This window comes from Nerophis ophidion, linkage group LG24 (assembly GCF_033978795.1).
Source record: "Nerophis ophidion isolate RoL-2023_Sa linkage group LG24, RoL_Noph_v1.0, whole genome shotgun sequence".
NCBI classification, from domain to species: domain Eukaryota; kingdom Metazoa; phylum Chordata; class Actinopteri; order Syngnathiformes; family Syngnathidae; genus Nerophis; species Nerophis ophidion.
In genome coordinates this window covers 38559868-38584088 of record NC_084634.1, presented here as the reverse complement: position 1 = coordinate 38584088, position 24221 = coordinate 38559868, and the positions used below count along the sequence as shown (strand labels likewise).

The 24221-nt window shown below is 41.2% G+C and overlaps 2 protein-coding genes across 4 annotated transcripts in view; one reads left to right on the top strand and one right to left on the bottom strand.

Annotated features, from left to right (window-relative positions):
* ezrb (ezrin b) overlaps window positions 1-18929 on the top strand; it is a 92286-nt gene extending 73357 nt beyond the window's left edge. The window contains exons 9-13 of the mRNA XM_061885997.1: window positions 2629-2759; window positions 3559-3719; window positions 6474-6566; window positions 6665-7264; window positions 18153-18929. Of these exons, the coding sequence (XP_061741981.1) occupies window positions 2629-2759; window positions 3559-3719; window positions 6474-6566; window positions 6665-7264; window positions 18153-18317 (1150 nt within the window). The 3' untranslated portion in view covers window positions 18318-18929. The remainder of the gene's footprint in view (window positions 1-2628; window positions 2760-3558; window positions 3720-6473; window positions 6567-6664; window positions 7265-18152) is intronic.
* The window catches only part of sytl3 (synaptotagmin-like 3), a 43351-nt gene continuing 34093 nt past the window's right edge, over window positions 14964-24221 (bottom strand). For all 3 annotated transcript variants that reach the window (XM_061886002.1, XM_061886004.1, XM_061886001.1), the window contains one exon: window positions 14964-15340. In XM_061886002.1, coding sequence (XP_061741986.1) covers window positions 15288-15340 — 53 coding nt within the window. In that variant the 3' untranslated portion in view covers window positions 14964-15287. The remainder of the gene's footprint in view (window positions 15341-24221) is intronic.

Sequence of the window (24221 nt, the reverse complement as noted above, 5' to 3'; positions counted from 1 at the left end):
ACAAGGTCGCGGAGTGTGTTTATAGGATTTTTCCACCGTTCTTCCAAAAGCGCATTGGTGAGGTCACACACTGATGTTGGTGGAGAAGGCCTGGCTCTCTGTCTCCGTCCTAATTCATCCCAAAGGTGTTCTATTGGGTTCAGGTCAGGACTCTGTGCAGGCCAGTCAAGTTCATCCACACCAGACTCTGTCATCCATGTCATGTTGGAAGAGGAAGGGGGCCTCGCTCCAAACTGTTCCCACAAGGTTGGGAGCATGGAGTTGCCCAACATGTTTTGGTTGCTGGAGCATTCAAAGTCCCTTTCACTGGAACCAAGAGGCCAAGCCCAAATCCTGAAAAACAACCCCACACCATAAATCCTCCTCCACCAAATTTCACACTCCGCACAATGCATTCCGAAATGTAGCGTTCCCCTGGCAACCTCCAAACCCAGACTGGTCCATCAGATTGCCAGATGGAAAAGCATGATTCATCACTCCAGAGAAGTGCTTTACACCACTGCATCCCACGCTTTGCATTGGACTTGGTGATGTAGGGCTTAGATGCAGCTGCTCGGCCATGGAAACCCATTCCATGAAGCTCTCTGCGGGCTAATTGGAAGGTCACATGACGTTTGAAGCTCTGTAACAACTGATTGTGCAGAAAGTCGGTGACCTCTTTGCACTATGCGCTTCAGCATCCGCTGACCCCTCTCCGGCAGTTTACATGGCCTACCACTTGGTGGCTGAGTTACTGTTTTTCAGGTTCAAACACTGATGACATCTATTAAACAGACAAGAAGCAAGGAATTAAACAGAAACAGATGTGTGACGTATGTAAGAAGGTGCGCTTGTTTTACGTCTCTGTGAGAAGGAGAGACAAGAAATAGTGGGAAGAGCCTGGAGTGTAATGCCCGCAGCGTGAGAACGTATACTCCAATATCACCATATAGTCATTTTCTATATCGCACATAGACACAGCCCTAGTACAAACCGAAACCGCCATTTATTGTGCAGTATGCTCGGGGTCATTAACATCTAACCCTTTCCCCGACTGGACTGAAAGCAAGGCGAATGGGTGCTAAGTACCGTCCACTGGTTTAAAGCCAGTAACTTAAGACGGCAGCAGACCGAAGTTCATGCACGGTAGCTGCTATGTGACCTGTATGGAGCAGCCCTAATACCTCTAATCCAAATATGATTAAACATCCGATATTGGAATGTGGCCAGGCTCCAAACAGCACAGGGAATAATTAGTGGCTACAACGGATTCTGTCGGAATAAGTCCTTTGTGTTATTCATACGCGCTCACATGACAAGTACGCAAACTGATTGGCGGCAAATGCAGAAAGTGGCCTTCACCAGTCGAGCATAATCCTGCAGGACAGGACACTAAAAAAGCCTCTTTCTTTGCGATGTCCTCCAAATCTAAACCTCCGACATGGATATGCTCAGCTGGACTCTCGACTAAATTGACACAATCTTTTCGACGACGAGAAGAGGTCCTGGGGAGCCTGGCTGCCCTGATGGAACCATTGTGAGAGATTCCTGGGACAAATGGAGAGTTATGTGCCTCTCAGTCCTTTCCGTCAAGGACGTGGAGGACATCTACCTATTTGGAACCGTGATCGCGGGGCAACTGCTGATCGGGCTGGGAACATTTCTCCGGTGCATCGTAAAATTTGTAAGACGATGGTAGCCACTCATGGAGGTTTGGGCCGGGCTGTGGGATCACAGTCTGGGGTGATTTCTGAACTGAATCGCAAGATGGATCACATGATGGAGAAGCTTGCTGAAAAGGAAAAATTCGATATGAGAGCCAACATGGATGAATAGAACAGACAACCCGTTGTAAAACAAATATCTTAATCTACGATTTGACTCCCTTGAATGGCCTTGAAGCAACAACAGGAGCAGGCTGTTCTGAAAACATCCTCAAAGACTCCTAAAAAGATGGACGCTTTTCACCTCCCTCCTTCCTCAACGACACCTGGAGTCGAACTTTTGCTTGCATGCAGAACGGCTCCTGGCCTATGGACACTACATCAACACACCCAAGACAATGGGCGTATACACACACACACACACACACACACCCTCCCCCACCCCACGCCTTCACCACCGCTAAATTCCCCTTTGGAGTGATGGACGGGTGAGTAGTGCTTTATAGCAGCAGGCGGGCCTCCAGGGCCCCAACTCCCCCACCCCCCTTTTGCAAGTTGTTGTGATTATATGTAACATGTTTATGTGTGCTATGGCAAATGAGTTTTTTTCCCTTGGACTCAGTCTGGACCACCTCCCGAGGGTCCAGCCTTTGACTGATATTTTTTACTCTTCCCCCCTTTCCCAATATCACCCTTTTCTCACCTTTTTTAAGGAGCGCCGTAAGTGGCTGATCCGTTGGCGCTCTTGTTCTTGTCTCCCTCTATTGTATGTCTGCTCTTAGTGGGACTGTGCCGAAAGTGTAATTTAATTTCTTATATGTTTTGTACATGTTAAAGAATTGACAATAATAAAGCATCCTGAATCCTAAAAGCGGGTCTGGGTTCTGAGATGTTGCTCTTTCGCGACAACAGTGATTGCGCACAATGGTACGCATGGATGTTGTTTATCTGCGGCTCCTCACCCGTCTTTGTTGCTTATCTTCAGAGCACAGCTGGATCGTGAGAAGAAGAGGAGGGAGCTCATCGAGAGAGAGAAGGAAATGATTGAGCAGGAGAAGAAGGACATGATGTTGAGGCTCCACCAGTTTGAGGAGAAGACCAAGAAGACAGAGAGAGGTTTGAAAATGCCCCAAAAGCAGGGGTTCTTATATTGTAACGTCCTGGAAGAGTTAATGCTGCAAAGGGGTTCTGGGTATTTGTTGTATTGTGTTACAACGCAGATGTTGTCCCGAAATGTATTTGTCATTCTTGTTTGTGTGGGTTCACAGTGTGGCACATATTTGTAACAGTGTTAAAGTTGTTTATACGGCCACCCTCAGTGTGACCTGTATGGTTGTTGACCAAGTATGCATTGCATTCACTTGTGTGTGTGAAAAGCCGTAGATAGTATGTGATTGGGCCGGCACGCAAAGGCAGTGCTTTTAAGGCACGCCCTCAATATTGTTGTCTGGGTGGAAGTCATGAGAATGGTTGCCCCGGGAGATTTTCGGGAGTAGCACTGACATTAGGGAGTCTCCCAGGAAAATGGGGAGGGTTGGCAAGTATGACTGCTCTGTACTTCTCCCTACGTCCGTGTACCACTCCATACAGCGGCGTTTTAAAAAGTCATACATTTTAGTTTTTGAAACAGATACCGATAATTACCGATATTACTTTTTAAAGCATTTATCAGCCGATAATATCGGCAGTCCGATATTATCGGACATCTCTATTTTAACAGTTTTTTTGTGGTCAGAGGTATAGTTTTGGAATTGGGTATAAATCAACATTTTTGTGATCTGGGGTTTCTCTTCAAGAAGACTTTATTGATCCTCAAGGGAATTCATTACAATTCAGAGACAGTCATCGATTGAACCATCTACTTGCAACTGTGAATATTGGAAGTGACGTCTATATTTGTCTTTGGATACTTCAGATCTGCAGGAACAGACACAGAGAGCCATGGTGCTGGAGCAGGAGCGTGTGAAAGCCCACCAGGAGGCCGCTCGCCTGGAGTCCGAGCGCCAGGCTGCCCTCCTGGCTAAAGAGGCACTGGCTCGCCATGCCCACAGTCAGATGAAGGGGCAAGAGGAGCTGGTCTGTACACTAAATAGTTGTATACCTTTTAGTTACCACTTGTTGAGACTACTTCCTGTTTTGTGTTTGTTCTAAATGCCACAAAAGAGAAGCAGGGTGCATGTATTACCTTTAATTGAGGTTAGTTTTGCACAACTTTAAAGTCGTTTTTTTTTTTATTTCAGAAAACTATTACCCTGAAATTCTGACTTGTACACCCAGCATAACAAGGTGTTAATGTTTGTGTGACTAAAGCAGTGTCTTTGTTTTCTGTCCTCATTTCAGCCAAACTCAAAACTTTCAGAGTGACTTCATGGGGGTTTTGTCCTTATTAGTGTTAGCCAAACGTCAAAGGACTGCAGAGGAATATTTACCTCAAAAGTTATAGTCCAAACTTTAACGTTTCTCCATCCATCCTTCTTCTTCCGCTTATTCGAGGTCGGGTCGCGGGGGCATCGGCCTAAGCAGGGAAGCCCAGACTTTCCTCTCCACCGCCACTGGGCTCCCAAGGTGTTCCCAGGCCAGCCGGGAGACATAGTCTTCCCAACGTGTCCTGGGTCTTCCCCGTGGCCTCCTAAACACCCTAAACACCTCCCTAAGGAGGCGTTCGGGTGGCATCCTGACCAGATGCCCGAACCACCTCATCTGGCTCCTCTCCATGTGGAGGAGCAGCGACTTTACTCTGAGTTCCTCCCGGATGACAGAGCTTCTCACCCTATCTCTAAGGGAGAGACCCGCCAACCAGCGGAGGAAACTCATTTGGGCCGCTTGTACCCGTGATCTTATCCTTTCAGTCATAACCCAAAGCTTATGACCATAGGTGAGGATGGGAACGTACATCGAGCGGTAAATTGAGAGCTTTGCCTTCCGGCTCAGCTCCTTCTTCACCACAACGGATCGGTACAACGTCCGCATTACTGAAGACGCCGCACCGATCCCCCTGTCGATCTCACCATCCACTCGTCCCTTACTCATGAACAAGACTCCGAGGTACTTGAACCCGGAGATGGCACTCCACCCTTTTCCGAGCGAGAACCATGAACTCGGACTTGGAGGTGCTGATTCCCATCCCAGGTGCATGTCTTTGGAGGTGGGAGGAAGCCGGAGTACCCGGAGGGAACCCACGCATTCACAGGGAGAACATGCAAACTCCACACAGAAAGATTCCAAGACCGGGATTGAACCCAAGACTACTCAGAACCTTCGCATTGTGAGGCAGACGCACTAACCCCTGTTCCACTGTGAAGCCGATAATTATTGTGATTTAGAGATTTTTTTTTTGTTCGATTTCAGGCCATGAAATATTACAAAAAAATATTCAAACTTTTCCCAAGAGATTTCCCACATTTTGACATGCTAATATTGACTGACCCACAACATTAGACACACGTAATAAAGGTTTTTGTGAAATCCCCTAATGTTTTTAGGTTAATCAACCACAGCATTAGTGCAGCATAATACATCCTGTCGGTACTGGTCCAGCGTTTCCTAAAAATACAAATAAAAAACACTTAACCTCTTAATCCCCAAGACGTTAATTTACATGCTTTTTTAAAATTTCTCTTTGCTATTTAGGTTTATTGGACCCTAATTAGAATAAAAAGCAAAGAATCATCTTTTTATATGATGTACTTAGACCATAAGTACACAAACGTGTACTTCATGTTTAGTGACATGCTAATTCTTATTTTTACACTTTTTTCCCCCCAAATTCCATTGTATGTTATACCCTTCTGACACCACCAGATGGTAGTATAAGTGTCCACATAAGTGGCCATAAGACCCCAGTTCAGTAGTGTACACAATTTTGGAAAAAAGAGCTAAAAGGTGCTGTCCACGCATGTGGCCACTAAGCCTTTAGAGCAGGGGTCCCCAAACTCTTTGACTCTGGGGACCCATTGGGTTAAAAAAATTTGGCGTGTGTGTGTGTGTGTATGTATATATATATATATATATATATATATATATATATATATATATATATATATATATATATGCAATGATGTCACGTTATTAATGGGAAAATGCATTTTAGACACTATGATTTGCCTGAGCGGCGAGGAGACAGAGTAACAAGTGGTAGAAAATGGATTAGCATGGGCAGATTTTTTAAAATTTAAAAATATTTATATATTTTTTTAGTGTAAGAAAAATAGTATGTATACATTTTTTTCATTAAAAAATATAATTATTTTAAAATTTACAATTTAATTTTTTTTTAAATATTTTTTTAAATGAAAAAAAAACTTTTTATTTTTTTTTATTTTATTTATTTATTTATTTTTTTTTTCATTAAAAAAATATAAATATTTTAGAATTTACAATTTTTAATTTTTTTTTTAAATATATTTTTTTAATGAAAAAAAAAACTTTTTTTAATAAAAAAAAATTATTAAATATTTTTACATTTTTTAAAAATCTGCCCATGCTAATCCATTTTATATATATATATATATATATGTGTGTGTGTGTGTGTGTCTGTGTATAATTTTTTTTTTTTTTACTTTGGACTTCCTGCGGGCTGGATTCTGGACGCTGGTGGGCCGGATCCGGCCCCGGGCCTTAATTTGGGGACCCCTGCTTTAGATGTTAAAGCCATGTTCAGCTGTTTACTGGCGTATGCTAGTCATGCTTATCATGAATATCGGCTCCAAATATCAGTTACCGGCCTCCTTGACTACTAATAATTAGTATCGGCTCTTTTTAGTGACCTGATATTCTTAGTCAAACGTGACAAATAAGTTTTGTTTTGCTTGTTTTTTTTGTTTGTTTCAGGCTTCAGAGCTGAGGGAGCACACAGCCAGGATCACCCTGCTGGAGGAGGCCAGGAAGCGCAAGGAGAGCGAGGCGGACACATGGCAGCAAAGGGTGAGCGCCTTTCCCTGTGTGCAACATGCTCATGAAGCAGAAGTAGGAGTGATATCACAGAGGCATGCAGCGGTCGTCATTACTGTGTCCTTCCCCAGGCCAAAGAGGCCCAGGAGGATCTGATGAAGACCAAGGAAGAACTCCACAAGGTGATGATGACGGCGCCGCTGCCTCTGCCATCGCTGCCTCCGCCTCCGCCTCCACCACCTGGCACGTACGACCAACCCTACGAGTACAACAGCGACAGCGAGGGTAGCAACAGCTTGCAGGAGAGCACCGGCGTGCACCAGAGAAACAGCATGCACGACAACAGCACCGGCATGTACCAGAGAAACAGCATGCACGACAACAGCACCGGCATGTACCAGAGAAACAGCATGCACGACAACAGCAGCGGCACGTACGACGGCAGCGGCATGTACTTGGGAGGCGGCATGCAGCAGAGAAACAGCATGCATGACGACGGCAGCGGCATGTACCAGGGAGGCGGCATGCAGCGGAGAGACAGCAGCACCATGTTCGACAGCGGCATGTACCAGAGAGGCGGCATGCACAACAGCAGCAGCAGCAGCAGCATGCACGAGGGAAGCAGCATGCTCAGCGCCGACCTGAACTTCGAAGGCATAAATGATCACCGCAAGGAGGAGACCCGCCTGACTGAGGCCCAGAAGAACGAACGTGTTCAGAAACAGCTGAGGGTGAGTGCTGGAAGTCCACTTTCATCAGCCCAGTGATTCTATGCACGGTAATAAGCAGCTGGTGAGGACGTGTAGACGTATTTGGCATTACATCAATCAATGTTTATTTATATAGCCCTAAATCACCAGTGTCTCAAAGGGCTGCACAAGCCACAACCACATCCTCGGTTCAGAGCCCACATCAGGGCGAGGAAAAACTCAACCCAGTGGGATGACAATGAGAAACCTTGGAATGGACCGCAGATGTGGGTGACCCCCACCACTTCTAGGGCGACCGGTGCCATGGGTGTGGAGTGGATCTAGCATAATAGTGAGAGAGTCCAGTCCATAGTGGATCTAGCATAATAGTGAGAGTCCAGTCCATAGTGGATCTAGCATAATAGTGTGAGAGTCCAGTCCATAGTGGATCTAGCATAATAGTGAGAGTCCAGTCCATAGTGGATCTAACATAATAGTGTGAGAGTCCAGTCCATAGTGGATCCAACATAATAGTGTGAGAGTCCAGTCCATAGTGGATCTAGCATAATAGTGTGAGAGTCCAGTCCATAGTGGATCTAGCGTAATAGTGAGAGTCCAGTCCATAGTGGATCTAACATAATAGTATGAGAGTCCAGTCCATAGTGGATCTAGCATAATAGTGTGAGAGTCCAGTCCATAGTGGATCTAGCATAATAGTGTGAGAGTCCAGTCCATAGTGGATCTAGCATAATAGTGTGAGAGTCCAGTCCATAGTGGATCTAGCATAATAGTGAGAGTCCAGTCCATAGTGGATCTAACATAATAGTGTGAGAGTCCAGTCCATAGTGGATCTAGCATAATAGTGTGACAGTCCAGTCCATAGTGGATCTAGCATAATAGTGAGAGTCCAGTCCATAGTGGATCTAGCACAATATTGAGAGTCCAGTCCATAGTGGATCTAGCATTATAGTGAGAGTCCAGTCCATAGTGGATCTAGCACAATATTGAGAGTCCAGTCCATAGTGGATTTAGCATAATATTAAGAGTCCAGTCCATAGTGGATCTAACATAATAGTGAGAGTCCAGTCCATAGTGGATCTAACATAATAATGAGAGTCCAGTCCATAGTGGATCTAACATAATATAGTAAGAGTCCAGTCCATAGTGGATCTAACATAATAGTGAGAGTCCAGTCCAGAGTGGATTTAACATTATAGTGAGACTCCAGTCCATAGTGGATCTAACATTATAGTGAGACTCCAGTCCATAGTGGATCTAGCATAATAGTGAGAGTCCAGTCCATAGTGGATCCAACATAATAGTGAGACTCCAGTCCATAGTGGGTCCAACATAATAATGAGAGTCCAGTCCATAGTGGATCTAACATAATATAGTAAGAGTCCAGTCCATAGTGGATCTAACATAATAGTGAGAGTCCAGTCCAGAGTGGATTTAACATTATAGTGAGACTCCAGTCCATAGTGGATCTAACATAATAGTGAGAGTCCACTCCAAAGTGGATCCAACATAATAGTGAGACTCCAGTCCATAGTGGGTCCAACATAATAGTGAGAGTCCAGTCCATAGTGGATCTAACATAATAGTGAGAGTCCAGTCCATAGTGGGGCCAGCAGTAGACCATCCCGAGCGGAGAAAGGTCAGCAGCGCAGAGATGTCCCCAACCTTTGCACAGGCGAGCTATCCACCCCGTGTCCCGACTCTGGACAGCCAGCACTTCCGTGGCCACCGATTCCGTGCCCTCCCAGAGCAGAAATGAAAAGAAACGGCAGATCAACTGGTCTAAAAGGAGGTCTATTTAAAGGCTAGAGTATACAAATGAGTTTTAAGATGGGACTTAAATGCTTCTACTGAAGTAGCATCTCTAACTGTTACCTGTAGAACATTCCAGAGTACTGGAGCCCCAATAGAAAACGCTCTATAGCCCGCAGTCTTTTTTGGGCTCTGGGAATCACTAATAAGCCAGAGTTCTTTGAAGGCAGATTTCTTGCCGGGACATATGGTACAATACAGTCGGCAAGATAGGATGGAGCTAGACCGTGTAGTATTTTATACATAGGTAATAAAACCTCAAAATCACATCTTAAATGCACAGGAAGCCAGTGCAGGTGAGCCAGTATATATATATATATATATATATATATATATATATATATATAGGTATATATATATAGGTATATACAGTACGTCTTGTTTTTGTCAAAAGTCTAGCAGCCGCATTTTGTACCAACTGTAATCTTTTAATGCTAGACATGGGGAGACCCCAAAATAATAAGTTACAGTAATGGAGACGAGACGTAATGAACGCATGAATAATGATCTCAGCGTCGCTAGTGGACAAACTGGAAGGAATTTTAGCGATATTACGGAGATGAAAGAAGGCCGTTTTAGTAACACTCTTGATGTGTGACTTAAAGGAGAGAGTTGGGTGGAAGATAATACTCACATTCTTCACTGAGTGGCCTTGTCTAATTGTTTGCTTGTCAAATGTTAAGGTGGTGTTATTAAATAGTGGTCGGTGTCTAGCAGGACCGATAATCAGCATTTCCCTTTTCTTGGCGTTGAGTTGCAAAAATGTAGCGGACGTCCATTCTTTCATTTCATTAAGACACGCCTCCAGCTGACTACAATCCAGCGTGTTGATCAGTGTGAGGTGGCCACTTGTCCAGGGTGTACCCCGCCTACTTCCCGAATGCAGCTGAGATAAGCTCCAGCACCCCCAGCCACCCCTAAAGGGACACGCGGTAGAAAATGGATGGATGGCTAACTAGGGATGAGATGACACGGTAACAACTTGGGAACTGATACTGGTACACATTTGTTGGTACTTCTGCGAGTTAATAAATGTTAATGCTGATACATTATTATTATAAAGATGACTGTGAGGTAGTTATATACCACATTTTTCAGAGTATAAGTCGCTCCTGCCGAAAATGCATAATAAAGAAGGAAAAAAACATATATAAGTCGCACTAGAGTATAAATCGCACTTTTTGGGGAAATTTATTTGATAAAACCCAACAGCAAGAATAGACATTTGAAAGGCAATTTAAAATAAAGAATAGAGAACAACAGGCTTAATAAGTGTAGGTTATATGAGGCATAAATAACCAACTGCTATGTTAACCTAACATATTATGGTAAGAGTCATTCAAATAACTATAACATATAGAATATGCTATACATTTACCAAACTATCTGTCACTCCTAATCCATAAATCCCATGAAATCTTATACGTCTAGTCTCTTACGTGAATGAGCTAAATAATATTATTTGATATTTTACGGTAATGTGTTAATAATTTCACACATAAGTCGCTCCTGAGTATAAGTCGCACACCCGGCCAAACTATGAAAAAAACTGCGACTTATTGTCCGAAAAATACGGCAGCTTGTTTTTCTTACACTTTTGAGTCTCATTTGCAAGTATTATATAATAGACTTTGCATGCAGTTGCATTTTTTTAAGACATTAGGTGGCAGTAGTATATAGATTACTTCAGGCCTCGGCAATTATTTTGACACGGTGGGCCACATTTAGAGACAATAATGTGTCAGTATATCTGATTTTTAGGAACACTAACACATCACAGTTATCCGTCCGTCAGTAGTGACGATGGGTCACGCCTGGGGGACGCCTGGGGGAGTTGTTCCTCCCACCGTCGAAGCTGGCGCCAATCGGGTGGAATTTAAGACTGCCAGCTTCCGTGTCGTTTCCTCCCTTTAAGGGGGGGGCTGGAGTGACCTCTACTGGGCAGAAAGAACTAAATCCTGGGTTGCCCAGTCATCAAAAAAACCTCCCAATAATGTCTAATTTAACGTTAAAAACGTTATGACAGACCGCCTTAAAAAACAGAATGGAATTGTACTGGATTTTGGACTATAAGTCGCAGCTTTTTTCACAGTTTGGCCGGGGGTGCGACATATACTCCGGAGCGACTTATGTGTGAAATTATTAACACATTACCGTAAAATATCAAATATTATTTATCTCATTCGCGGAAGAGACCAAGAAAATGTCAGCAATCGTCACACACACGTCAACCAATAAGAATTTGGCGGGAGTGGGTCATGGCAGAAGTGCATTGTGGGTCATGAGATGCTAACTGCTATATGCTACTGCCGTAGCTATTAAAATGGATCACGGTAACTTATAAAAACTGAGAAGGGCTGAACAAAAATGGCAGCGAAAAGGAAATCATGTACTGCAGATTACAAGCTGGACGTAGTGAAATATGCAGCAGAAAACGATAAGAGGAAGCGGCGCATACCTTTGGAGTTGGCAGAGTTGTTTAGAAGCGACATCGAGGAAGAAGATTTCATGGGATTTATGGATTAGGAGTGACAGATAGTTTGGTAAAGGTATAGCATGTTCTATATGTTATAGTTATTTGAATGACTCGGGCGGCATAGCTCGGTTGGTAAAGTGGCCGTGCCAGCAACTTGAGGGTTGCAGGTTCGATTCCCGCTTGTGCCATCCTAGTTACTGTCGTCATGTCCTTGGGCAAGACACTTTACCCACCTGCTCCCAGTGCCACCCACACTGGTTTAAATGTAACATAGATATTGGGTTTCACTATGTAAAGCGCTTTGAGTCACTTGAGAAAAGCGCTATATAAATATAATTCACTTCACTTCACTTCTTACCATAATATGTTAGGTTAACATAGCAGTTGGTTATTTATGCCTCATATAACCTACACTTATTCAGCCTGTTGTTTCTCTATTCTTTATTTGTTTTAAATTGCTTTTCCAAATGTCTATTCTTGGTTTTGGATTTCCGCAAATAAATTTCCCCCAGAAATGCAACTTATACTCCAGTGCGACGTATATATGTTTTTTCCCTTCTTTATTATGCATTTTCGGCAGGTGCGACTTATACTCCGGAGCGTCACACCCCCTCTCCATCCACATATTTTACAATCAAGCCAAATGCAAACAAACACAGCGAAATATGAATGCGAAAGGTAATACAAAAAAAAACCCCACCTACAATCTGATATATTACTAAGCTTTAGTAATTTTACAACTATGTTGTAAAATTCTCCTTCCGCATCTGTCCCTGACACCTGAATTTCAGTCCGTGGAAACGCTCCCCACCCACACTGCTTGGTGCCTCGTCTGAGCTGCTGTGACTTACATGAGCATAGTAAGTAATTAGATGACCACAGTAACTAATTAGATGACCATAGTAACTAATTAGATGACCATAGTAAGTAATTAGATGACCACAGTAACTAATTAGATGACCATAGTAACTAATTAGATGACCATAGTAACTAATTAGATGACCACAGTAACTAATTAGATGACCATAGTAACTAATTACATGACCATAGTAACTCATTAGATGACCATAGTAACTAATTACATGATCATAGTAACTAATTAGATGACCATAGTAACTAATTAAATGACCATAGTAACTAATTAGATGACCATAGTAACTAATTAGATGAGCATAGTAACTAGTTAGATGACCATAGTAACTAGTTAGATGACCATAGTAACTAATTAGATGACCATAGTAACTAATTAGATGACCATAGTAACTAATTAGATGACCATAGTAACTAATTAAATGACCATAGTAACTAATTAGATGACCATAGTAACTAATTAAATGACCATAGTAACTAATTAGATGACCATAGTAACTGATTAAATGACCATAGTAACTGATTAAATGACCATAGTAACTGATTACATGACCATAGTAACTAATTACATGACCATAGTAACTAATTAGATGACCATAGTAACTAATTACATGACCATAGTAACTAATTACATGACCATAGTAACTAATTACATGACCATAGTAACTAATTATATGACCATAGTAACTAATTAGATGACCATAGTAACTAATTAGATGACCATAGTAACTAATTAGATGATCATAGTAACTAATTACATGACCATAGTAACTAATTAGATGACCACAGTAACTAATTAGATGACCACATTAACTAATTAGATGACCACAGTAACTAATTAAATAACCACAGTAACTAATTAGATGACACCTACTCAGTGGCTAGAGTGTCCGCCCTGATAACGGTAGGTTGTGAGTTCAAACCCCGGCCGAGTCATACCAAAGACTATAAAAATGGGAAACGTTACCTCCCTGCTTGGCACTCAGCATCAAGAGTTGGAATTGGGGGTTAAATCACCAAAAATGATTCCCGGGCGCGGCCACCGCTGCTGCTCACTGCTCCGCTCACCTCCCAGGGGGTGATCAAAAGTGATGGGTCAAATGGAGAGAATAATTTCTCCACACCTAGTGTGTGTGTGACAATCTTTGCTGCTTTAACTTCAGATGACCGTAGTAACTAGTATGTCATGCAAAAGCGCAAATTCCATCCATTGAAATATTTTGTACAGTCCAAGACTTACGCTAATTTAAAAAGATGAGTGCACATCATAAAGACAGCTACACTTTCCATCTTAAACATCTAAAAAAATGATTTGGGATTGTCCGGCGGGCCAGATTGAAAAGGCACGTGGCCCCCAGGCTTTAATTTGCCCAGGTCTGGCCTAGTCATGGAGTACTCTTTGCCATTAAGCTGAATCCAGTCTTTTGTTGCACCCTATGAAGTGTCTATACTGTAAGTATTGTACTTATTACACACCTGCAGTTGGATTGTTAGATTGCATTTTAGTTGGAGCTTCCTTTGCCAAATTTGGAGGTTTTGAAATCGCCATGTATGATCGCTAATGCTAATCAGTAGCGTGCCTATGGCAAGTCCAATGTAAATAACATTGAGCATTTTGAAAAGTGGAGCCTTATTGTAAGTTAGTGTTTTTCTATTCTGCATGGACAGTTGCAACACTGCCTAGAAGCAGCCCGACTCAGTCCGTGCTGAATGCTGCTTCAGTTTAACAAAGGTATCGAACTATGGCACCGTGAGATTTTATGTGAATCCGTACCCAGTTGTACCAACAGAATTTGGTCGGTGCCTATAAAAGCACCAAGTTTGGTACCTGTAGCAGTTCCTCTGCCGCGGGTTCCTCTGACACTGACAGTCTCTCCAGCTTCTTTCCAGAGTGCTTGTGTGTGTGTCATCTGCTCTCTTTTTCCCCTCATGGCCTCGGACGCTGCTGATAAAGGCAACAGGTGATTAGACAACCAGTCCCAGCTGGGCAATCTACTCACCTGCCAGCTGTGCTTCGAAACGGGGCCATACTCACTCCCTTTCCCCAAGGGCGCGTGAACCACGACCCCCTCCACAGTACCTATTTCTATTACTAAAATCACTTTGGTCATTTTTTTTACTAGCAAGTTTCAAAGTGTACAAATCTTTCCACAATTTCATGAACTCCTTGCTGGCTTTTCAAAGGCCGTTGTTGCATCTTTCCATAAAGTAGTTATTATTAGTCAGTTATTACAGCAAAACATGCATCCCTACTGTGTTGCCTGTGCTATTATTTCTATGACAATGTGCTCTACAAGGAGCAAGGTTGGTTGAACAACATGGCTGCCAACAAGCAAAACGACTTAGCTGCTAGCAGATAATCGTGCATGAGTCGTTGACAAATTGTCTAGCGATGTCCTTGCATAAACATTCTATGGCGGGAATATTCAACTGGGGACCCTGGGTGCCAAATTCTGGCCGGGAATACCGCTCCCGAGTCCACTTCAAAACTTAGGAGACAAACATTTTTGCAGCAAATTCCTAAAAACACTAGAGTGCTCTAGAAAAACTTGAGACAGTCAGTAGTGACTTATTCAACTACTTTATTTGTACTAGCGGTGTTCCCCAGGGTTCCTGTCAGGTTCAAACCCCGATGACATCTATTAAACAAACAAGAAGCAAGGAATTAAACAGAGACAGGATTCAATTTAGGTCCATGAGGAGAAACGCGTAGACCTGGACCCTTGTACAGTGTCGTCCCACGCTCTGACGAAAGGTTGCATGCCTCCACTTTTATTTGGACTTTACCTTATTACATGGTAACAGCTGTTTCTAAGGGGAGAGGGGGTCGTAAACAGCCGTTGCCCTCGGCCATAAAACAGTTCAAAGAAAAGATGGCTGGAGCTTGCGTCAGGTCCTGCTTCCTCTCCGTTTTGTAGATCTCGGGTCAAGAGAAGATCTTCCTGTGGATTACAATAGATCAGGGGTAGGGAACCTATGGCTCTCGAACCAGATGTGGCTCTTTTGATGACTGCATCTGGCTCTCAGATAAATCTTAGCTGATGTTGCTTAACACGATAAATAATAATTACGCTGGTAATCACAGTGTTAAAAATAATGTTCAATTTATAAAACATTCTCATGCATCCATTGTTTTCTACCGCACCTGTTCAAGAAGTCGCATTAATGGGAAGAATAATTGTATTTATTATTGGTTAGCTTTAGAATAAACATGTTATTAAAAAGAATAAGAGACCTATTATACTCTAAAAATGTTGGTCCTAACTAAAAATGCATGCATTTAGTTGTATATAGTGTTAAAAAAATATGATATGGCTCTCACGGAAATACATTTTAAAATATTTGGCTTTCATGGCTCTCTCAGCCAAAAAGGTTCCCGACCCCTGCAATAGATCAAAGAAACCGACACCTTCATGTCGCTTCCCATCCTACACCGTGGAGTTTTACAAGCCTTCCAAATCTATTTAGGGCCACGGCACTGATTATAACGAGGATTTCTGTATTGCTCGATGCTGGCATGTCTTCCAAAACCTTTTACACACAACCTAAGGTGGTGCCACAATGTCACCGATGACTAGGTGGCGCTAGAGTGTTGAATATCTTCAAATGTGGCAATTCCAACTTTGACCACAGCGTCAGTTGCCATGTAGAGTGGCGCTTTCAGCATTTTCAACAGACTGCAGTGCAAAATGATTACCCTGCCCTCGTCGTGGGAACGGTTCCCCTACTTCAGTGTTTTTCAACCACTGTGCCGTAAGATACAGAAAATATTTTTTGCACACAAGTAATTATTAATCCGTAAATAATGTGCCGTTGTTGAGTGGAAAGTAACCATATCAGTAGGTGGCAGCAGGTAGCCAAATGCTTTGTGGATGTTGGAAACACATTGTGTCGTGATCACAACATGCGGACGATAGCGGGACGCAGGGTGCAGGTAAAAAGGTGTCTAACGCTTAAACCAAAAATAAACAAAAGGTGAGTAAAGCTAAGAAAAGGCACTGAAGCTTAGGGAAGGTTATGCAGAACGAAACTAAAACCGAGCTGGCTGCGAAGTTAACAAAACACAAAAATGCTGGACTACAGCAAAGACTTACTGTGGAGCAAAGACAGCGTCCACAAAGTACACCATTACATGACATGACAATCAACAATGTCACCACAGAGAAGGATAGCGTCCGCACAATTCAAAATATTCTTGATTGCTAATACAAACTACCGTATTTCCTTGATTTGCCGCCGGGGTGCTAATTAATTTAAAACCTCTTCTCACTCCGGTGTTTACCAAAGGCATGTGGTAAAGGCAAGCATGCGCTAATTATTTCAAAACCTATTGTCACTCTGGCGCTTACCAAAGGTATGCAGTAAATTTAGGCCTGCGCTTATAAATTTGAGTGTGATGTAAGGATACCATCATGAAAAGCACATTTAATAAAAAATAAAAAAAATATTATGGTTTTAACTTTACTTATAAATGAAGTCCATGCGCAGCTCCTTCTGATCAAAAGCATCGATAACTTGTGTATAGAAGTCTTCCTTATCTTTCTTCAGTTTTAAAAATCTCTCTGTCTCGATGGAGATCTTCCTTTACTACCTCCTGCTTCGATTGAAAGTCCAGTTTAGAAAACTGTTTAATTTTAGATATGTAATCCTCCATGTTAAACGATCGCTGCTCACTCTTGCTGCTTGTTGTTACTTCTTTTGCAGCCGAGTAGTCGCAAGAAGGATCACTAGCGCCCTCTACCACCAGGAGGCGGGAGTCATTTAATGACTCATATTTGACACACGCAGCTATGGTATATTAATAAAATATAGCTGCTTACTGTTCTTTTTAGCATATTCAATAGCTTGGACCTTAAATCCTAGTGATTATCTCTTAATCTCCTTCCCTTTATGCCATTTCAAATTATTGAAATCAGCCTCCTCCATTTTGAAAATGATGACAGGTGAAGTGTCACTCGTGACGTGACGAGTTTGACCCGGCGGAAATTCTAGACATGCGCTAATAAAAACAATATTTTGCGTAACGAGTTTGACCCGGCGTTAATCCTGAGCCGGCGGTAATGGTAAGCATGTGCTAATTATTTTGCGAAACGAGTTTGACCCGGCAGTAATTCTAGGCAGGCGCATACTACTTACTATACTTACTTACCATACTTACCATGAATTGATTTACGTGGGCCCCGACTTAACCAAGTTGAAAAAATTATTGGGGTGTTACCATTTAGTGGTCAATTGTATGGAATATGTACTGTACTGTGCAATCTACTAATAAAAGTATCAATCAATCAATCAAACTATATACTCGGCGGCAATTCAAGGAAATACGGTATTTGTGGGAAATATCGCTCAAAGGAAGACATTAAAATGCTTCAGGAAAATACCAAACAAAGAGGAAAAAGCCACCAAAATAGTAGCACAATACAAGAAGTAAAAACTTCACACAGGAAAACAGCAAAAAAGTGCAAATAAGTCAGGGTGTGATGTGACAGGTGGTGACAGTACACCTACTTTGAGACAAGAGCTATAGTCATGCATGCTTGGTTATGCTTTAAAGTCATATCCAACAATTGCGACAACAACTTTGTATCGTTAATATCGGCTGCTGAGTATCGTTATTATTTGATTTCGGCTGGTGGTGTGCCTCGGGATTTTTTCAATGAAAAAAATGTGCCTTGGCTCAAAAACGGGTTGAAAAACACTGCCCTGCTCTGCCCGCCTGAATGAACGCTGTGGCCATGTGTCGTCTCTCCTCAGGCGCTGACCGCCGAGCTGGCCCACGCCCGGGACGATTCCAAGAACACCAAGAACGACCTCCTCCACTCCGAGAACGTGCGGGCCGGCCGAGACAAGTACAAAACCCTGCGGCAGATCCGGCAGGGCAACACCAAGCAAAGGATCGACGAGTTCGAAGCCTTATAAATAAAGGTACCCGGGACTCGTACTTGTAACCCTTCCTGCTTGCTCAAACTGCTTTATCTTCTTTGTGTGACTGAGTCCACTCCACCGAGTCACAAAATCGCAGCGAGCACTCAGAAGGGGCGACACAATGAACGTCGTCGTGTTTCATTCAGTAAATTCACGGCCAGTTTGAATATTTATAAAGTACAGGGGACATTAACTAAAGGGGATGTCATTTGGTTTGTATATTTCTGCAACTTAATGATGGCAATTTATATCAATGTATATCGAAAACATGTTCCTCGCTTTTACTTTCAGATCAGTAGATGATGTGGAATTGTAAATTATTGCGCCGCTGTTTTTTAAATGTATCATAATAGACACAACAGGCCGTTACATGACATAGTACACTTGGCTGACATCAGGAGGCAGAGAGTCTCTTTGTGGCGTTTGTTGTCGGCAAAAATCCCCCAAAACCCTTTTTTTTTTTTTAAGCGAGAGGTGCCGGAAGGGAATGTTTTTAAAATATTTGAATTCAGCAGCAACAATAGCCAACAAATACTGGAACAGACATGAATGTTTTGTATTTGAACGCACATTTTGCCAATAAAAACAACATGATTATGCATCAGAGTATATTCACAAGTACAATTGATTGGTTGCAATTAAAAAGTAAACAAATATGCACGCCCTGTGACACAGCTGTCAAACTCAAGGCCTAAGCTGCCCAACCAAACATTTTATTGTGGCTCATCACATCATTCTAATGTGGCTTTCCACGTCATTTTATGTGGTCCGCCACATCATTTTATGTGGTCCGCCACATCATTTTATGTGGTCCGCTACAACCATTTATTGTGGCCGCCACATTTTATGTGGTTGCAGCATAATTTTACGTGGCCTACTACATAATTTTATTGTGGCCTCTACATCATTTTACATGGTCAGCCCTCTCATTTTATGTGGTCCGCTACATAATATTATTGTGGCCGCAGCATAACTTTATGTGGCCCACTACATAATTTTATTGTGGCCTCCACATCATTTTATGTGGTTGCAGTATAATTTTAAGTGGTCGGCTATATAATTTTATAATGGCCTCCACATCATTTTACACGGTCAGCCCTGTCATTTTATGTGGTCAGCTACATAATATTATTGTGGCCGCAGCATAACTTTATGTGGTCCACTACATAATTTTATTGTGGCCTCCACATCATTTTATGTGGTTGCAGTATAATTTTAAGTGGTGCGCTATATAATTTTAATGTGGCCTCCACATTTTTTATGTGGTCCGCTACATAATATTATTGTGGCCGCAGCATAACTTTATGTGGCCTCCACATCATTTTACGTGGTCAGCCACATCATTTTATGTGGTCGGCTACATAATATTATTGTGGCCGCTGCATAATTTTACGTGGTCCACTACATAATTTTATGTGGTCGGCTACATAATATTATTGTGGCCGCTGCATAATTTTACGTGGTCCACTACATAATTTTATGTGGTCCGCTACATAATATTATTGTGGCCTCCACATAATATTATTGTGGCCGCAGCATAATTTTATGTAGTCCGCTACATAATTTATCATGGCCTCCACATCATTTTATGTCGTCCGCTACATAATTTATCATGGCCTCCACATCATTTTATGTCGTCCGCTACATAATTTTATGTGGTCGGTTACATAATATTATTGTGGCCTCCACATCACTTTACGTGGTCAGCCACATAATTTTATGTTGTCCACTACATAATTTTATGTGGTCGGTTACATAATATTATTGTGGCCGCTGCATAATTTTATGTGGTCCGCTACATAATTTTATGTGGTCCGCTACATAATATTATTGTGGCCTCCACATAATATTATTGTGGCCGCAGCATAATTTTATGTGGTCCGCTACATAATTTATCATGGCCTCCACATCATTTTATGTGGTCCGCTACATAATTTTATGTTGTCAGTTACATAATATTATTGTGGCCTCCACATAATTTTACGTGGTCAGCCACATAATTTTATGTGGTCCACTACATAATTTTATGTGGTGGATTACATAATATTATTGTGGCCTCCACATAATATTATTGTGGTCTCCACATCATTTTACGTCGTCAGCCACAAAATTTTATTTGGTCCGCTACATAATTTTACGTGGTCGGCTACATAATATTATTGTGGCTGCTGCATAATTTTATGTGGTACTTTTAAAATGATGGGCAGGCAGATTTTTATTGTGGCCTCCACATCATTTTACGTGGTCAGCCACATAATTGTATGTGGTTCGCTACATCATTTTATCGTGGCCTCCACATTATTTTATGTGGTCAGCTACATAATATTATTGTGGCCGCTGCATAATTTTATGTGGTCTGCTACATAATTTTGTGGCCTCCACATCATTTTACGTGGTCAGCCAACTCCTTTTATGTGGTCCGCTAAATACTTTTATTGTGGCCGCCACATCATTTTATGGGGTCTGCTACATCATTTTACTGTGGCCGCCACATAATTTTAAGTGGTCAGTCACATATTTTTATGTGGTCCACTACATAATATTAATTTGGCCACATCATTTTATGTGGTCCGCCACGTTATTTTACGTGGTCAGCCACATAGTTTTATGTGGTCCGCTACATAAGTTTTTTGTGGCCGCTACTTGATATTATGTGGTCAGCCACTTTATTTAACGTCGCCCGCCACATCATTTTTACCGTGAACCACCACGTCATTTGAATGTGACCAGTCCCATAGTTTTACCATGGCATGCCAGATCATTCTAATGTGACCTGCCACATCATTTAATGTAGTCTGCCACATCATTTTAATCTGGGCAGGCACATCTTTAAATGCGGCCTGCCAAATTATTTTATATGGCCCGCCGCCCAACACATAATTTTGTGTCATTTTATGTGCCCACCAAGTTATTTACGTGGCTTTTAAAATAAAAAAGCACATTCTGGCTAAATGTATTTGTTCTTTCTATTTTGTAGAATATATGCAATTTAATATTATCTGATGTTCACTGCATTTTTTTTTTTTGATGTACTTATCAATAATAAACACTCAGGTACGTTCTCGTCATCTTGACTTACTATTTCAAAAGCATTTAGTTAACCATCAATTTATAAGAAAATATGATAATAAAAACAGTTGCCTTTGCAAATTGTGTAAGAAAACTCTGATACATTTACATTCATACAGTATGTATCCACATTTGGCCTTTTAAAGGGGAGCCATAACCCTTACAAAGATTAGTTTGGCACCTCTGCCCTTTCATGTGTCGTCTGCCTGCTCCAAAGGCAATACGCAAATCACACACCCCTAGTGTTGTTGTACGATTACCAAAAAATACACAATTCTGGCATAGTGTAAGTGCCTGTATGCAATCTTTGCAGCCATTTTCTCTGCACTATTTCAGGTGTTGCTTACAGTCCATGACATCACCACACATCGCCAAAAAATGTGTTGTTTTTTTGTAGCGCTACAAAACCAGAGAGGGAACGTGTGTGTGTGTGTGCGCACACGGCGCTCCCAATTGTCCAAATGTACAACTTCAAATACATCTTATACTGTATTAGGCATTTTTATTTTTTTGTTCATACCTTGATGGCAACCAATCCAAACTGTCGGAATAATTTGAGTAATTTCATGTAATATGAAATCTAAATAAAAACTCCTGTGTCCTGCAAAAACTACTTCATTTACTTTCTGTGAATAAAGGTATTATTCATTAATTATAAATGGATTAAATATTAAACTTTTTTTGTTGTGTATATATTTTGTGATTGTTTTTTTTTTTTACATACATCATGTATTAAATGTATGTACACATTTATAAATTATAGTTATTTATATACATAAAATACCTAAACATACATTTAAAAAACTACATAAATACAAATACTATAAATCACACAATGCCTATATTTTGTTTGTGTTCATATTATCAGTTACATTATTAGATTACTTATTTACTTTTAGTAAATATAGGTAGTATTGATGGTATACAGTAGAAAGGTATTGAATAAATACAATATATGAATATTTTGTGATTAATTAGTATTTTTACATACATTGTGTATTAAATGTTTGTTTACATTTATAAATCATAGTAAATGTATGTTTCGTTATATCCTATATGCGTGTGTGTGTGTGTGTGTGTGTGTGTGTGTGTGTGTATATATATATATATATATATATATATAGGGCTTCACGGTGGCAGAGGGGTTAGTGCGTCTGCCTCACAATACAAAGTTCCTGCAGTCCTGGGTTCAAATCCAGGCTCGGGATCTTTCTGTGTGGAGTTTGCATGTTCTCCGCGTGAATGCGTGGGTTCCCTCCGGGTACTCCGGCTTCCTCCCACTTCCAAAGACATGCACCTGGGGATAGGTTGATTGGCAACACTAAATTGGCCCTAGTGTGTGAATGTGAGTGTGAATGTTGTCTGTCTATCTGTGTTGGCCCTGCGATGAGGTGGCGACTTGTCCAGGGTGTACCCCGCCTTCTGCCCGATTGTAGCTGAGATAGGCGCCGAGATAGGCGCCAGCGCCACCCGCGACCCCAAAAGGGAATAAGCGGTAGAAAATTTATGGATGGATATATATATATATATGTATATACACTTATATATACACACATATATATACACATTTATACACATATATATATATATATATATATATATATATATATATATATATATATATATATATATATATATATATATTGTACAGTACACACACACACATATATATATTTAAAATGTGCCCATATATGATATAACTAAACATACATTTAGTAAATGTATATAAAAGTACTAATTAATCACAAAATACTTATATTTTGTTTGTGTTTATATTGATATGGATAGACAATATTTATTATTAGTATTTTCTTTCAGTAAATGTGTTAATTTAATGTAATATGAAAACCATATCAAAACTCCTGCGTCCTGCATAAATTATAACCACATTTTCTTAAGTGTCATAGCTGTATGATAATACAATTTATTAATTGAAGAAAAAAAATGAACTAAACTATCTGAGGCATTCTAACATATTCTAATAAGCAACATACAAATGCATGATTAAAAAAAGGCTGCTTCCTGCAAAAAAAAAAACAATTCAAATAAAAAATGCACAATTATGAGGGAAAAAGATGCTTTACAACAATTGTAATAATGACAGAAGAAAAGTAAATGAATACATTTTAATCTAATGAAATCATACACTGCATTAGTCATCTTAGTTTCTTTTTGTGATATCAAGATGGCAAAAGTGATCTATGATATAATCAGCGATCATTTTGCCACACATACTGTACACCCTAATGCTAGCGAGGGACACTTCCATTTTAAACACTGCCGTTGCATTGACAAAAATGTTTGCTCTTTTGCATCTCAACATTTGTTTTTCTTTTGTTCACTAAAATAAGGCTGAACCATTCTTGCCCGGGCACACCCTCCTCGTGTTGGAGTATAAATAGTTGGTGTCTTGGCACGAGCAGCTAGAATAGATCTTACCAATCTAAGTGTGTGTCCCTACTAGGAAGTGAGGAAGCCTTTCTAAGACTACTCAACAATTCAGTTGTGATCAGCCGTGATCGTAGTGGTTAGTACTCTTTGTTGTGGCCGGAGTAACCCCGGTTTGAATCCGGGTCATGGCATTTACTATTTCTTCAAACTGTCTTTTTACCATGAATTGATTAACGTGGGCCCCGACTTAAACAAGTTGAAAAACGTAGTTGGGTGAATTTGTGGGGTATTGTGAAGAAGAAGCTGAAAAACACTAGACCCAATAATGCAAATGAGCTGAAGGCCGCTCTTGAAGCATCCTGGGCATCCATAACACCTCAGCAGTGTCACAGGCTAATTGCCTCCATGCCACGCCGCATTGATGCAGTAATCCGTGCA